This window comes from Gastrolobium bilobum, unplaced genomic scaffold (genome assembly GCF_033153095.1).
Source record: "Gastrolobium bilobum isolate Gb01-03AN ecotype WA unplaced genomic scaffold, APGP_CSIRO_Gbil_v1 utg34093, whole genome shotgun sequence".
NCBI lineage: Eukaryota > Viridiplantae > Streptophyta > Magnoliopsida > Fabales > Fabaceae > Gastrolobium > Gastrolobium bilobum.
Genome location: NW_026899166.1, coordinates 43,322 through 60,850, shown reverse-complemented (window position 1 = coordinate 60,850; position 17,529 = coordinate 43,322). Strand labels below are relative to the sequence as shown.

General features: G+C 39.9%; 1 protein-coding gene across 1 annotated transcript; it reads right to left on the bottom strand.

Moving 5' to 3' along the window:
• Positions 1–16,741: 16,741 nt before the first annotated feature.
• On the bottom strand, positions 16,742–17,140 carry LOC133287945 (uncharacterized mitochondrial protein AtMg00860-like). The gene has a single exon (XM_061485645.1). It carries the CDS (start codon positions 17,138–17,140, stop codon positions 16,742–16,744), a length of 399 nt encoding a protein of 132 aa, XP_061341629.1.
• Between the last annotated feature and the right edge of the window lie 389 nt (positions 17,141–17,529).

Below are 17,529 nucleotides of genomic sequence, written 5' to 3'. Positions count from 1 at the left end.
TAGTAAATGAAGTATCTGGTCAAACGTTCCATACTGTCTTGACAACGTTCCTCAGGAACAGTAGGTTCAATCTGATGGCAAATAGTTGCTCGCTCTGTTATGTATGTGATCCTTCCTGTTTAGAAGGAAGTGAGATAATAATCATTGGAGTTTTTATAAGTACTAAATAAAATAAAACAAAACTACTAAAACAGAAATAACTATAATCAAGAGACAACAGGGTGGTGGTTAAAACAGTTTAACAGAAGGAACAGATTCACTGTTTCACTCTTAAAGAGGTTGTTTTCTCTGCTCAAGACTTAGCACCTTTTGGCTTTGTCCCAGTTTCTTTGCCTGCCAACTCTGATTCCTTAGCTCATGGTCTAGATGGCTCACAAGTTTCCATATTCCTATGGCTCCTTTGACTCCAACAAGTACTCATTTCAGAACCTTAAAATGGACGAGTTGGCCCCTTATTCCTCAGGTGCGTTTTTGCCATGACATCTACCTTCCCCCAATGGCTAAGCTATCTGAAATCCCTTCCTTATGGAAGTTCCTTTCTCAGTATGTACCCAATTTTCACTGGCGCACAATGAATATAGCTTACTTAGCCAAAGAAATACAAAAAAGCTTCGGTCAAGAGTTTTGAAAACAGTTCTTTAAGAGTTTCACAGTTTACCCGTTCCACAGATTGTTCAGCTCATGGCTGATAGTTTAAACATAATTATTCTCAACTGAGATCACATAGACCCGAGATTCAGTCAAGAGATAACGATTGGAACGAAGAGAAAAACACTTATATTAATTTAAAAGACAGTTCACAAAAAGAAACATAAAATGGAGAAAGATGGGTTTTTGCTCGTGAGGAGTCTTGATGGTTGTTTACAGAGAAGAGAAGAGGGGTTGTCACTTAACTACAGTTACAACTTAAAATTAAACTAAGTTACTAACTACTACTAAGTGATCTCTTCCTTTCGGATTGCAAACCCTCCAGGATTCGATGATGTTTTTGTGTGAGGGTGGTCCAATTTATAGCTGGAAGAGGAGTGACAAGACTGTAATTCCTTTGAAGCTAGTTGCTTGAATGAGGGGACGAGACTGTGGCGGCAGAGTGTGAAGCTTGCGTGAATTGCTAAATGGAGCAGGTTTTGGTGATGATTAGCCGTTGTTTGCAGACCTTCCCATGTTTTGCTTCTATTTTCAGCCAATGAGAACTCTTGATTTTCTGCTCTTCACGTTTCCAGCTGCTCAGTTGGTGCACCGCCTTGCTTTTTAGAAGTCTTTAACTCTACGTTACCTGCAAAGTGTACAGAAGCATTAAATGAATGGAGAAGGTGCATTAAATGCGTCTCAGTTCGTTCCCCTTTTAATATATTTTAAAGGAATACGTTACCATCCGTTCCCCCACTGTATTTTTGTCACAAATGTGTAAAACAAGTGATTTTCATGCTGAAGTTGCTCATCGGATGAGGGAACGTATGGTATTTTTGCCATAAATATGGGCTTAGATGGGAACGAATTTACGTCCCATCAATACTTTTGTAAGATTTCCTTATAGAGTCTCTTTGTGGGTCTGTTCAGTGCGAGTGTAACACCCTCTTTATATACTCAATCCATAGGTGTTAACATTGCTTAACTTCGTACTTAGCGCGGAAGACTTATTCGAAGCGTGGTCTACTTATATTGTTCTAGGGGATTAATTTTGTTCTTCAATTCTTCAAGTTAACGATCATATTTAACTATTAAATCATGGGTTCTAAGCGTCTACAATTTCCTCCCAATGCCTAGGGTGCATTATGTCACGAGTCGTATCCATGTTAATTTCTAAGTCCTCTCATAATTTAACTCATATAACTTTATTATTAGGTCCTCCTATTATTCTAAAATTCCAGCCACGCATGCAATGACCTTTAAGTCCTTTATGAAAAATTTCATCAAGTTAAATATCTTTCCTAAGTCCTTCTAATAAATCGTGGATACCAGGGTGAAGTCTTAGCCCTATTCGTACCTCTTAATCCATTATATAAAAATTTAGTTAATTAGCCTTAAATAACAATGCATGGCCGAATCATATGGGTTTCACAACAGAATCGCATAGTCCATAAAACATAAAGCCCTTTAAGTTCAAACTCCCAAAATATAATACCTTAAACACATGTTATGAAAGTAAAATGGCCTTGAACGCCGTAGCATATGAGACGGAAAAACAAAATTTTTCATATGTGAAATTACACATGCAATCAAGAATCATGTTTTATGGCATGTGATGTTACCTTTGTTTGTGAGTTCAAAACTCCAAGACGATCAGTGTTCGGTTTGAAGGGTTCAAACCCTCTAACGTTGATCCACACCACCCACGTCAAGATGCAAGAATGCTTTCTTGAAAGCCACCAATTGACCACCACAGAGAGGCTTGCTATGCGCTCAATAGGTGAAGGAGGAGGCTAGGTATATGTGTTTAGAAGAGTGAAGTCTCCAGCATGAAAACTTCACAAGAGTGAACTCACCAACTAGACGCACAAGAGAGGGAGAGAATTAGTTTATCAAATCAGAATTTTTACTTTACTTATAATGAAAGTGGCGCACAAGTGAATGAGACAAAGGTGGAGTTGTTGCAATTCAAAAATCCCAAAAACCTCCCCTTTGAATCCTCATAAGACTAGGTCTTTATCTAGTCAAAATTCTGAACCAATGGTCATCATATGACCACCAATTCATGCGCCCCTATTCAACCCAAAAAGGGTCCAGATACATTTGAGCTGTTGCATTCAAGTTTGAACCAACTAGCTCACTGATTCTCTCAACAACCAAATCTGATTGGAGCTTGTTGGTTTGACAAGATGACAATCATCTCCCACCAAAATGGTGCCCCAATTCAGCCCTTGGAGATCTCCATAGATCTTCTCTTGATACAAGGGATTTGTTCCAACAAGATCTCATCTTATCCTTTTGTTATGAAACAACTTTTCATAGCCAATTCAAATTCGAATTCAAACATTTAAATTCAAACGTTCAAACATTTAAATTCTAAATTCAAATTCAAATTTCAAATTCAAAATCAAATTTCAAATTCAAATTCAAATTTCCAATTCAAAATTCGAATTTCAAATTTCAAATTCAAAATTCAAATTTCAAATCAAATTCAAAATTCAAAATTTAAATATTTGATAATTAATTTAACTAATTAAATTAATTAGTAATGTCTTGGACCATCCAAGCCCATTAACAATACCATGCGCCCTCTCCCTCTTAGGTGGGCTTCCAAACTTCATCTTGGGCTAACAACCATTATTAGGCCCAATACCTTTAATGCTATATCATCATGACATTAAGGTGTTAGTGTGTGACCATTAGGTCCAACATAGCCACTGACATAAATGGGCTCGAGCCCAACAAGCCCACAACCCATTTAATGACAACACAGAGCACTAGCAATGCTTTGTTGCCCCAGAGCTAGTTAGATTAATGACTTGATCATCCTATTACAGATATTTGGTTGCCGTGTGTATTTCTTTTCGTCTCAGTTACCTTCCCATAAAACCTAGGGTAAGGAAGCGTATCAACCCTTGCGGTTTAGGGTAAGCTTTATTCGAAATAGGGAATCTTCAATTTACTGACTCTAAAGGCAGATCATCTCATGATCTCTTTTACTATGCATAGATTCCCGAGTCCCTGTAAATGTCATCCCGATTTCTTCAGTTTACAGATAACCTAATCTCTCACAGAGATTTGACGAATTCCTTCAGCTTATCACCCTAGCCCTGTGCTCTTTCAGGACAAGCCCAACAGTATACCTATGAGTCTCCATGTTTCAGGCAGACAAGGTACACGGTCAAAGCATGCCTTCTAGAACTCAGTCTAGGTAATAACTTCTGGTCTAAGGAAAGACATACCCAAATATATAGAGACTACTCTAATGATACTCTCTGTGAGATTTTCTCATAGAGTCTCTTTTGTGGGTCTGTTCAGTGTGAGCTATACCCTTATAGATCCACCCATGACTTTAGCTAAGACATCTCCATATTTGTAGCTCATGAGGTCTTTACCTTGCATCCGAATACAAGTAGATAAGTCGTGCTAGTCTTACCCGAGATCACTGATCCCCATTCTCAGTGTCTCTAGACTAGGAACATAAAATTAGGAATAAATATCCAGTATCCTTGAATCCTCATGATCGTGATCTCATCACAGATACTCAAGAGATACCTATTTTATTCCAAGGGGTTTATCCAGTTACTCATATAAAATATTAACAATAATATTGAGACAAAATATGAAACAGGATAAATAGTGCTTTTATTTATTTGCGACAATACAAAGATCCACATATGTCCTAATCTAATTAAAAGATTGTCTCTAGGACATCCATATACTAACAAGCTCCCACTTGGCCTAGAGCCAATCAGACCTAAGTCGTGTACCCAAAGCCTCATAATGACTCATGTTTTCTCTGAGAAACAGCCTTTGTCAGAGAATCGGCTAGGTTATCATCTGTGGGAATATAATCCATCTTTACATCCATCCTATCAAAGATTTCTCTAATCAGGTGATATCTGCAGAGCACGTGCTTAGATCTTTGATGAGACCTATGTTCCTTTGACTGCGCAATGGCTCCAGTGTTGTCGCAAAGCAATTGTATGGGCTTATCCACGCTTGGAACCACCCTAAGTTCAGATATGAACTTCTTGATCCACACGGCCTCCTTAGCTGCTTCCGAAACAGCTATATATTCAGCTTCTGTCGTTGAATCTGTTGTTGTCTCCTGCTTGGAACTCTTCCAAGATACTGCCCCACCATTCAAGGTGAATACGAACCCTAACTGTGACTTGCAGTCATCTTTGTCACTCTGAAAGCTGGTATCAGTGAACTTTTTCACTGTTAGCTCATCAACCCCACCATAGACCAGAAACTCATCCTTAGTTCTTCTTAAGTATTTAAGGATGGTCTTGATTGCTGTCCAGTGACCCTCTCCAGGGTCCGACTGGTATCTGCTCGTAATGCTCAAAGCATATGAGACATCTGGTCTCGTACATATCATGGCATACATGATGGATCTAATAGCCGAAGCGTATGGAATTCCACTCATGCAATCCTTCTCAGGCTGTGACTTAGGACACATAGCCTTTGAAAGATGTACCCCATGACTGACGGGAAGAAAACCCCTTTTCGACCCTTCCATGCTAAACCTCTTTAGCATCTTGTCAACATACGTGGATTGAGATAAACCCAGCAGCCTCTTGGATCTATCTCTATAGATCTTTATACCAAGTATGAAGGCCGCTTCTCCCAAATCCTTCATGGTGAAGCTTTTTGAAAGCCACTCTTTCGTTATTTGTAATGTGGGGATGTCATTTCCTATTAACAATATGTCATCTACATAAAGTACCAGGAAGAAGACATTACTCCCACTAACCTTCTTGTAAACACAAGGTTCATCCTCGTTCTTGATAAAACTGTTACTCTTAACGACTTCATCAAAACGAATATTCCAACTCCTTGATGCTTGCTTTAGCCCATATATCGACCTTTGAAGTTTGCATACCATATGCTCCTGATCTTTGATTTCAAAGCCCTCAGGTTGTGTCATGTACACGTCCTCCTTCAAGAACCCATTCAAGAAGGCGGTCTTGACATCCATTTGCCAAATTTCATAGTCGTGATATGCCGTTATTGCAAGCATGATCCTAATAGATTTGATCATGGCAATAGGCGAGAAAGTGTCATCATAGTCAACTCCTTGTCTTTGACGATACCCTTTCGTAACCAACCTAGCTTTGTAGGTCTGAACGTTGCCATCTGCATCAGTCTTTCTTTTAAAGACCCATTTGTTACCGACAGGAACTATTCCTTGCAGTTTAGGAACCAAGGTCCATACCTTGTTTTGATACATCGAATCCATTTCAGATTCCATGGCTTCAAGCCATCTAGAAGAGTCAACATCCTTGACTGCCTCTTCGTAGTTACTTGGTTCATCATCCTCGACGGTTTGCTGATTCTCAATCACAAACCCATACCTCTCAGGTGGACGGATGACCCTCGTTGACCTACGGAGTTGTGTGTTTACTTCTCCATTGGAGAACATCGCCTGCGGAGCAGACTCGGGTTCCTCAATCTGTTCATGTGGTTCTTGAACTTCTTCAAGATCAATCTTACTCCCACTGGCTCCTTGAGATATCAAATCCTTCTCAAGGAACTCAGCATTCTTTGATACAAACACCTTGTGTTCATCCATGGAGTAAAAGTAGTATCCCTTAGTACCTTTGGGATACCCCACAAATAGACATTTAGTACTCTTAGCACTAAGCTTGTCTGATGCCAACGCTTTGACATAAGCTGGTGATCCCCATACCCTGAGGTAATTCAGGTTGGGTCTCTTACCATTCCATATCTCATATGGTGTGGTCTGAACAGATTTAGACGGTACCCTATTTAGAAGGTATGCCGCTGTGTCTAAGGCATATCCCCAAAACGATTTTGAAAGTTTAGTCTCACTCATCATAGACCTGACCATGTCTAACAAGGTCATGTTTCTCCTTTCGGAGACACCATTTTGGTGTGGTGTGTAAGGTGCAGTAAACTGCGAGAGAATTCCATTTTCTCTCGGATAATCCTGAAACTCATGGCTCAGATATCACCACCACGATCTGATCGTAATGTCTTAATCATCTTGCCACGTTGTTTCTCTACTTCATTCCTAAACTCCTTGAACTTTTCAAAGGCTTCGGATTTATATCTCATTAGGTACACGTACCCAAATCTTGATTTGTCATCAAGTAAAGGTGATGAAATAGGAGTATCCTCCTCTAGCCTCTATAGACATTGGCCCACAAACATCAGTGTGAATGAGTTCTAATAACTCACTAGCCCTATGACTCACAAGCCCTTTGGGCTTGTGAGAAGTCATTTTCCCAGCTAGACAAGATTCACATTGTTCATAAGATTCCAAATCCATGGAATCTAGGTATCCATTTGCATGCATCCTAGACAATGTTGTTTCGTTTATGTGCTCTAGTCTACAATACCAAAGATAAGATTGATTATCTATCCTAGGTCATTTCACGGCTATATTGAGCACTTCAGTTCCCATTTCCAGAACATACAATCCATTTATTAAAGAAGCAGTACCATAAACAAATATCATTCGAAATGATAGAAAATGTGCCATTCTTAATACTAAAAGTAAAATCATCTTGTTCTAAACAAGAAATAGAAATAATGTTTATAGAAATGTTTGGAACATAAAGACAATTATTCAAATGCAATAAAAGGCCCGTAGGCAAAAATAAGGTTGGCATCTCCAACAGAATGAGCAGCAACCCTTGCTCCATTGCCAACGCGGAGGTCCACCTCGTTTCTCTCCAATCTCCTTGGGCTCCTAAGCACCTGCAGCATATTGCAGATTTGAGAACCACAACCAGTATCCAATACCCATGAGGTAGGATTAGCACAAGAATAATTTATCTCAATCATGAAAGTACCTGAGGTAGAAGCATCACCATGCTTCTTGTCCTTCACACTCTTCAGGTAGTCTGGACAATTCCTCTTCCAATGGCCTTTCTTGCCACAATGGAATCACTCAGCATCGCTTTTGTCCTTGGATGCACTCTTACCCTTCTTTTTGCCTTTCTTCTTCTTGGGTTTTCCTTTGGGTTTAAAGGAGTCTCCTTTCGCAGGCTCCTTGCCCTTACCCTTTGCCTTGCTAGGCCCACCAATCAGAAGAGCATGTGTCCTATCCTTCTTGATAGACACTTCAGCAGTTGTTAACATGCTTAACAATTCAGGCAAGCTCACAAGCATCCCATGCATGTTGTAATTCATAATGAATTGACTGAAGGAAGGTGGAAGCGAGGTCAGGACTAAGTCATTACTTAGCTCGGCATCCATCACGAAGCCTAGATTTCCTAGCTTCTCAATGAGCCCGATCATCTTAAGAACATGACTGCTCACAGACATGTTCTCAGACATCCTGCATGAGAATAATTCTTTAGAGGCCTCATACCTCTCATGCCTGCCTTTAATGTCATACAACTCCTTGAGATGTAAGACAATAGAGGGAGCATCCATATGCTCATGCTGCTTTTGTAGTTCAGGCAACATGGATGCCAACATGATGCAGACAGTCAACACATTGTCATCCATATGCTGTTTGTGGGCCTCGAAATCAAATTTCGCGAACCCATCTTCCCCTTCCCTAGGAGCTACGGGTAATGCAGCATCCAGGACATAAGCTATTTTTTCGACCCTAAGAACAATTCTTAAGTTTCGATACCAGTCCGTAAAGTTTGAACCGGTCAGTTTGTTCGTATAAAGTATTGAGCGCAATGACAGTGGATTAGTCATACTAAAAACTAAAAAAGATGTAAAGATGATTTAATTAATATATTTCGACATGTTGTATAAACAAATTATTAAAGACTTTAAATAATTTGCCCCTCCCACTATTTTATCTAAGTCAATAACCCTTCCCATTTGACTTAGGATTAATCTACTTTTAGATTTTACCTTAGTGAGATTAAGAGTGCGATTATCTATTTTAACCCCCGTCTGTGACCGCAAGATTAATTTAAATAATGGGTTGATCCTCATCAACAGTATCTCATACCCTCTCTTAACATTAGGTTGACAACTCCTTGTCACTTGGTGGTGCATCTCATGCAACCAACCTAGCATTATTACCCTAAGCACATAAGCCCGGCTGAGCCTGCAACTTATGTCTCAGTTAAGTATTAACCAGCACGCTAAGTGTCTAACACTTCTAATACTACTCTTACTCAACGAAACAGTGGGTCCCAACTGAGTTGTGGAGCACCACTATGTAGATGAGGTTCGAGTAATATTGGTGGTGGGAGGTAATCATATGCTTAATAATTTATTCCTTTAAGGGTTCCTTTTATTTGGGGTTTATTAGGTCTCATCAAATGCATTTATATTATTATCATACTAGTCGTTATCCTCTGTCAAACATCTATCGGATTACACTAGTCGTAATTAGACATGCATAATAATACATACAAACACGATTTGTCCAATTCATGCATACTAGTCGTTCAAAACATAAAAGCATACATGCATATAAAACATTTTTATTTGAGATGGTCATGGTGCTCGTGCATTTGTCCATCTTGCTTCTCAAGCATTTCGGGCACTATTGCTCGTACATATAATTAAATAAACTCCAAAACATCTTTGGAGGGACAAATAATAAAAATTCAAAATTCAAAATTCAAATTACAACTCTAATTAAAATAGAGCAAAATTACACATTAATTTAAAATTTGAAATTCGAATTTCGGGCACCATGACCATCCCCTTCCAAATTGCACCTGAAAATTTATACAGCTTGCAAGCACATAATATCAAATATTATATAAATATTTCCTCACATATATTTTGATAATTTAACAATTAAAATATCAAAAAAGGAATCAAAATTCAAAAAATTTCCAATTTTCTCCTAAAGGTCGAATTTTGCATCTTTATCCATAATTCAAATCTTTGTCAAATCTTTCTCAAAGATCACAAAAATTAAACCATTTATTCAACCATAACTCATATGGCCGAACCATTCATCATCAAAAAAAAAAATTTATTAAATAAAATCATGGAGAAAATAATGCATTTGAATATTCACATCATGGCAGAATCATATTCCCTTTTCAAAAAAAATGTTTCTTTTGAAAACTTTCACAAAGAATCAAAACAAACAAAACCATGAGGTCATGTAGATATATGAACACCATAATCATATTAAACATGTTCATAAGAAAAAATCCACTTGCAAAGAATTAATCTTTAGCAAAAAGACCTTTTGACCGTGAGAAAATTAATTTCATAAACAAAGTACCGTCACCCGCCGATGATAAAGTGACTGGGCTCTGATACCACTTGAAAGTAAAATGGCCTTGAAGGCCGTAGCATGTGAGAGGGAAAAACAAAATTTTTCATATGCAGAATTACACATGCAATCAAGAATCATGCTTTATGGCATGTGAAGTTACCTTTGTTTGTGAGTTCAAAACTCCAAGACGATCAGTGTTAAGTTTGAAAGGTTCAAACCCTCTAACGTTGATCCACACCACCCACGTCAAGATGCAAGAACGCTTTCTTGAAATCCACCAATTGACCACCACAGAGAGGCTTGCTATGCGCTCAATAGGTGAAGAAGGAGGCTAGGTATATGTGTTTAGAAGAGTGAAGTCTCCAGCATGAAAACTTCACAAGAGTGGTAATGGTATATAGAAGAATTGGCTAGGTTCTTTTGAAAAACCTTAAGGAGGAACTCACCAACTAGGCGCACAACAGAGGGAGAGAGTTAGTTTATCAAATCAAAATTTTTACTTTACTTATAATGAAAGTGGCGCACAAGTGAGTGAGACAAAGGTGGAGTTGTTGCAATTCAAAAATCCCAACAACCTCCCATTTGAATCCTCATAAGACTAGGTCTTTATCTAGTCAAAATTCTGAACCAATGGTCATCATATGACCACCAATTCATGCGCCCCTATTCAGCCCAAAAAGGGTCCAGATACATTTGAGCTGTTGCATTCAAGTTTGAACCAACTAGCTCACCGATTCTCTCAACAACCAAATCTGATTGGAGCTTGTTGGTTTGACAAGATGACAATCATCTCCCACCAAAATGGCACCCCAAATCAGCCCTTGGAGACCTCCATAGATCTTCTCTTGATACAAGGGATTTGTTCCAACAAGATCTCATCTTATCCTTTTGTTATGAAACAACTTTTCATAGCCAATTCAAATTCGAATTCAAACATTTAAATTCAAATGTTCAAACATTTAAATTCTAAATTCAAATTCAAATTTCAAATTCAAAATTCAAAATTCAAAATTCAAATTTCAAATTTCAAATTTCGAATTCAAAATTCGAATTTCAAAATTCAAATTCAAAATTCAAATTTCAAATTCAAATTTCAAAATTTAAATATTTGATATTTAATTTAACTAATTAAATTAATTAGTAATGTCTTGGACCATCCAAGCCCATTAACAATACCATGCGCCCTCTCCCTCTTAGGTGAGCTTCCAAACTTCATCTTGAGCTAATAACCATTATTAGGCCCAATACCTTTAATGCTATATCATCATGACATTAAGGTGTTAGTGTGTGACCCATTAGGTCCAACATAGCCACTGACATAAATAGGCTCAGGCCCAACAAGCCCACAACCCATTTAATGACAACACAGAGCACTAGCAATGCTTTGTTGCCCCAGAGCTAGTTAGATTAATGACTTGATCATCCGATTACACATATTTGGTTGCCGTATGTATTTCTTTTCGTCTCGGTTACCTTCCAATAAAACCTAGGGTAAGGAAGCGTATCAACCCTTGCGGTTTAGGGTAAGCTTTATTCGAAATAGGAAATCTTCAATTTACTGACTCTAAAGGCAGATCATCTCATGATCTCTTTTATTATGCATAGATTCCTGAGTCCCTGTAAATGTCATCCCGATTTCTCCGGTTTACAGATAACCTAATCTCTCACAGAGATTTGACGAATTCCTTCAGCTTATCACCCTAGCCCTGTGCTCTTTCAGGACAAGCCCAATAGTATACGTATGAGTCTCCATGTTTCAGGCAGACAAGGTATACAGTCAAAGCATGCCTTCTAGAACACAGTCTAGGTAATAACTTCTGGTCTAAGGAAAGACATACCCAAATATAAAGAGACTACTCTAACGATACTCTCTGTGAGATTTCCTCATAGAGTCTCTTTTGTGGGTCTGTTCAATGCGATCTATACCCTTATAGATCCTCCCACGACTTTAGCTAAGACATCTCCATATCTGTAGCTCATGAGGTCTTTACCTTGCATCCGAATACAAGTAGATAAGTTGTGCTAGTCTTACCCGATATCATTGATCCCCATTCTCAGTGCCTCTAGACTAGGAACATAAAATTAGGAATAAATATCCAGTATCCTTGAATCATCATGATTGTGATCTCATCACAGATACTCAAGAGATACTTATTTTATTCCAAGGTTTTTATCCAGTTACTCATATAAAATATTAACAGTAATATTGAGACAAAATATGAAACAGGATAAATAGTGCTTTTATTTATTTGCGACAATTCAAAGGTCCACATATGTCCTAATCTAATTAAAAGATTGTCTCTAGGACATCCATATACTAACATGTTAAATGTCTGAAGTAGCATAAGTAACATAATCTATTACAGTCATCCAATCATAAATAAAGTGCATCACTCAATCCATAAGGATTCAATGTAGTCGTAGCCTCCGAATAATTCAAGCCATACAATATACATAGCCTGTTCATACCGTCCTTCATTACAAAGCTCAATAATTTTATTCGTTAATGACTACGTAGCATCATCTTCAAGACGTACCAATCTCTTGCCTTCCCTTACCCACTTGGTCATTTTTACCTGAAAGGGGGATCCCCAAAGAGGGGTGAGATTGGGGGTCTCAGTAAGGACTCGTAGTTGGAGCAACCTCCAAACCATGATGCTTACTCCTACAACTGTCATATAATAACATATACAATAATAGAATGGAAAAACATTTGAAACATAGTTTGGAAGATAAATCATGCTTTCAAATCATCATACCAATACTGCCATGGCAATTACTCTCCATGGTCTTACGGACGAATACCCAGGGTCCTCGTCAGGTTGCCTATGTGGTATTAGTGCTCAGGCCATCATAACACATCTTGCATGAACAAAACATTAGTTCCAAACAGCCAAACATATCACTGTATGGCACCATATAACAGATTGCAGTCAAACCAACGCTTTACATAAAGGGGGTGGCAACCATAGGGAAACTATTTCTACAACCATAAATCACTTACACAGTGGTCTTGTCTTTTTACTTTCCAAGAGTTCGAGTTCGAGTTCGAGTTCGGCTCTAGTCTTCCCTTGTACCTTTGGTTCAGCCTAATAACATAATGAGACTTAAGAGATGATTCTAAAAACTCACTTGGTCTATAACTCACATATAGGTTCGGCCTTTTAGGATGTAGGTCTCAGAAAATGATTTTAACATGGGTTTATGCATAGCATTTTAACATTTCGGTTAACATGTAAAATCCCACAAGGTTTTCCTTTCTTTTAGTTCTCAAGAATTTGAATGAGGGAAGAAGGTTTGTATTCCTTTAGCGTTTATAAACCGAAAACATCTAAGGGAGAGATTATAACTTAAACATAGAGTCTAAGGGGCCTTACCTCTAGGATGATGTTTGATGGTGATTCTTCCACCAATATGTCACTCTTGCTTCTACGTGTCATGAGTTCTTCTAAGTGTCCACTTCCACGAGTTAGACGATGAAGGAGGCTTAGAAGCTATTTTTGATGTTCCTTTCCCTTAACATGTGAATGGCTGAAGCCTTAGATAGGAGGAAAATAGGTTGGTTTTTCTTGTGGGTGCTTGTTCTTTGGGGAAAGGTCAAAGCCTTGAGAGGGAAAGAGAGAGTGAGGGGGTGTGTATGGTTGGGATGGGAAGATGCTTGAGTCTTCTATTTTATCTAAGTCCTCTAATCATTACACCTAAGAGAAGAGAGGTTAGGTTCTTAGGTTGAGTGTGTGGGTTAGCAAATCTCTTACCTTGGTCGAGTGTCATATGCATGGGGGAGGGGCTCTTGCATATCCTACCTAGATTAGAGAGAAACAAAACTCATCATTATTCACTTAGGAAGTGGTGCGCATGATGTGAAGGGATTCTTGTGTGTAGCGCCTAGGGTGGAGGGAAGATAAGGTTCACATTAATTGCTTGAGGAGTGAGGTGAATGGGGAGGAGAAACTCTTGTAAGTAGTGCCTTGTTTAAAGAGATAAGATTAAATGCTTTAATCACTAATAGGGGAATGTGGGTTAGTGTGTAAGGCCTTTTGCCTTTTAACTTTCCTTAATTGAATCCCTAGGAGAAGGTGTCAGTGGGATCTTCCCAATGCATGGGGTTGGGGAAACACCTTGAGTGTGTCACACTCAATATAAAGCGTGTAAAACAAGTCCTTCCCTTTTCATGATAATTATTGCGCCTAGGGGGATGGAGAAAGGTGGCTCCACCTTTTTAATCAAAAATGGAGAAGGCTTGGGTTTGGGAACCCTTTGGTGTGCGCCTAGGGAGATGGAAAAGTTTATGATCCTTAATGTGTTCACCTAGGAAGAAGGAAAGGCACTTATCTTCTTGCTTCTACATGACCGTGGCTTGTACTTGGGAAAGCCAAGTTTCATTTAATTCTTTTTCCCTTACTGGGTGCATGTAGTGGCATCCATTCATCTCATGCCACGTCATCCATAATGGTTTATGGGCTTGGGCTTTGTTGCCCACTAAAGGGGTCCACGATTTTTGTGCTTCTTAAAGGGTTGGATTGCTTTGAATTTGGGCCAAGGCCACACTTAGGTAATGGGTTCGGCCCACTTGGTCTTTTGGGGTTGGATTTCCATGGAAATTAATAAATGGGCCAAGTCTTATTTCTTTACATATTGGGTTCAGCCCAAGGAGTCTTTTTGGGTTGGGTTTACCCTAGGTTAGGTTACTTGGGTTTATCATTGGTGTGGGCTTAGTCTAAGATCATAAAATTTCAAGAGTTTATGAGTTTAGGCCATTAAGGCCATTACTTTGTGTGGGTTTATCCCATTATGTTTGGGCTTTTAATTTATTTAACCATACTTAACTTCAGACTATTCACATATAACTATCATTAAATTAATTTGCCACACAAGATTCATTAATAAACATGGCTACATAATATAGAGTTATTACATCCACCCTACCTTAATAAAATTTTCGTCCTCGAAAATTATAATTAAACTAAGCCCAGGTATTGCCGTCGGATCTCATCTTCACATTCCCAGGTTGCTTCTTTAGGGGTCCTTCCTTGCCATTGTACCTTCACCATCGGAATCACCTTGCTGCAGAGTCGCTTCTCTTCTCTGTCTAGAATCTTGCAGGGTGCCACCGAAATCTTCAAGTTGGGTCTCACTTCAACAGTGTCTGGTAATACGAGATGGGAGGGATACGCCAAATACTTCTTCAACTGGCTTACATTAAATACATTGTGAAGGTTTTCCAGACTGGGTGGTAATGCTAATTGATAGGCTACCGGTCCTACCCTTTTTAGAATCTGATAGGGACCGATATATCGTGGACTTAACTTCCGTACACCAAGAGCTCTACCAACACCAGTAACAGGGGAGAGTTTGATGAATACATGATCCCCTACTTCAAACTCCAGGGGTCGGTGATTCAGGTCATAATAACTCTTTTGTCGATCTTGGGCTTTCCGTAGCCTGTCACGAATCATCTTGATCTGTTCTGTCATTTCTCTGATCAAGTCTGGTCCGAACAACTCTCTGTCGCCAACTTCTTCCCAGCATATAGGTGTACGACACCTTCTTCCATAAAGTGCTTCATACGAGGCCATACTGATACTAGCATGGTGGCTGTTATTGTAAGAGAATTCTCCAATGGCAGGTACTGATCCCAACAACCTTCCTTCTCTAAAGCGCAGGCCCATGACATGTCCTCGAGTGTTTGTATTGTCCTCTCAGTTTGTCCATCGGTCTGGGGGTGATACGCCGAGCTCAATCGTAGTTGGGTCCCGAACGCCTGTTGCAATGAAGACCAGAACCAGGATGTAAACTTAGGATCCCGATCACTGATTATGCTTTCAGGGACGCCGTGCAGCCTCACAATTTCCTTCACATAGATCTGAGCCAACTTCTCTGTCGTGTAAGTCCCTTTTACCGGTATGAAGTGTGCTGATTTGGTCAGTCTGTCGACCACCACCCAGATGGCATCGTAGCCTGCTTGAGTTCTGGGTAAACCCGTTACGAAGTCCATAGATATACTCTGCCATTTCCACTTCGGGATGCTCAAGGGCTGTAGGGTGCCTGCCGGTCGCTGATGTTCAATCTTTACTTTCTGGCATACCATGCATTTGCTCACGTACCTTCCCACGTCTCTTTTCATTCCTTTCCAGCAAAAGTTCTTCTTCAAGTCTGCGTACATCTTGGTGGCTCCTGGGTGTATTGAATATTGACTCTTATGCGCCAGCTCCATATGACTTCCTCCCTCAGGAGTTTTGTAGGGACAACTATCCTCCCTTGGAAAGTAATTATGCCTTGCTGGTTCAGGCTAACACCAGATTGGTTCCTCAGTCTCTTCAAGCTGTCGACGGCTTGCTGAGCATGTTTGATCCTTTCTAGTAGCTCGTCTAAGATCTGCACCGCCCAATATTCGGCCTCGCATTCGCTATTTGCCACTGCTAAGTCCAAGTTCTGCAATTCCTCTATCAGTCGATGCTCGGCTATCATCATGCTCGCAACTTCTCTGGTTTTTCTGCTCAAGGCATCTGCGACTACATTCACCTTGCCGGGATGGTATTGCAATTCAAAGTTGTAGTCCTTTATGAACTCCATCCAACGGCGCTATCTCATGTTCAGCTCCTTTTGATCGAATAAATACTTGAGGCTCTTGTGATCACTGTACACTGTTACAGTTGCGCCGTACAAGTGATGACGCCCTATCTTCAAGGCGAACACGATCGCAGCTAATTCTAGATCGTGTGTGGGGTAGTTTTCCTCGTGCGGCTTCAGTTGTCGGGATGCATACGCTACTGGTCTGCCGTGTTGCATAAGTACACATCCCAAGCCTATCTTGGAGGCATCACAATATACCTCGAATGGTTCCTTTGGGTCTGGCAGCGTCAGTACTGGGCCTGTTGTCAGCATTCTTTTTAACTCTTGGAAACAGGATTCACATTCTTGGGTTCACACGAAAGGGACTTCCTTTCTTGTCAATCGGGTAAGTGGCAACACCCTCTTCGAGAACCCTTCAATGAATCTCCGATAGTATCCTGCTAGTCCAAGGAAGCTCCTTATCTCCGTGACAGTCTTTGGTCGTTCCCAGTCTACTACTGCTTCGATCTTACTGGGATCCACTGCTACTCCTTTATCTATGATTACATGTCCAAGAAATTGGATCTCTGGCAGCCAGAATTCGCACTTCGATGGTTTCGCATATAGTTGTTTCTCCCGCAATAGTTGTAGCACAATTCTCAAGTGTTCCGCATGCTCTTCTTTTCTCTTCGAGTATATTAGTATGTCGTCGATGAATACGACCACGAATCGATCCAAGTAAGGTTGGAAGATCTGATTCATGTAGCCCATTAATACTGCCGAGGCATTAGTCAATCCGAAGGGGATGACCAAGTACTCGTAGTGTCTGTATCTCGATCTGAAGGTTATCTTAGGGATGTCTTCCGGCTGAATTCAGATCTGATGGTATCCTGACCGGAGGTCGATCTTCGAAAACACCTTCGCACCCCTTAGTTGATCAATTAAGTCCTCGATATGAGGCAAGGGGTACATGTTCTTGACAGTCACTTTGTTGAGTTGCCGATAGTTCGTGCAAAGTCTCATCGACTCGTCCTTCTTTTTTACAAATAGAACTGGTGCTCCCCACGGGGACACACTGGGTCGGATGAAATTCTTCCCTAGCAAGTCTTCTAGTTGTTTCTTCAATTCTACCAATTCAAGGGGAGACATGCGGTATGGTG

What these genes read in the sequence shown, in the direction of transcription:
- LOC133287945 (XM_061485645.1), bottom strand. Translation starts at nt 17,140, where the DNA reads ATGGGCTACATGAATCAGATCTTCCAACCTTACTTGGATCGATTCGTG.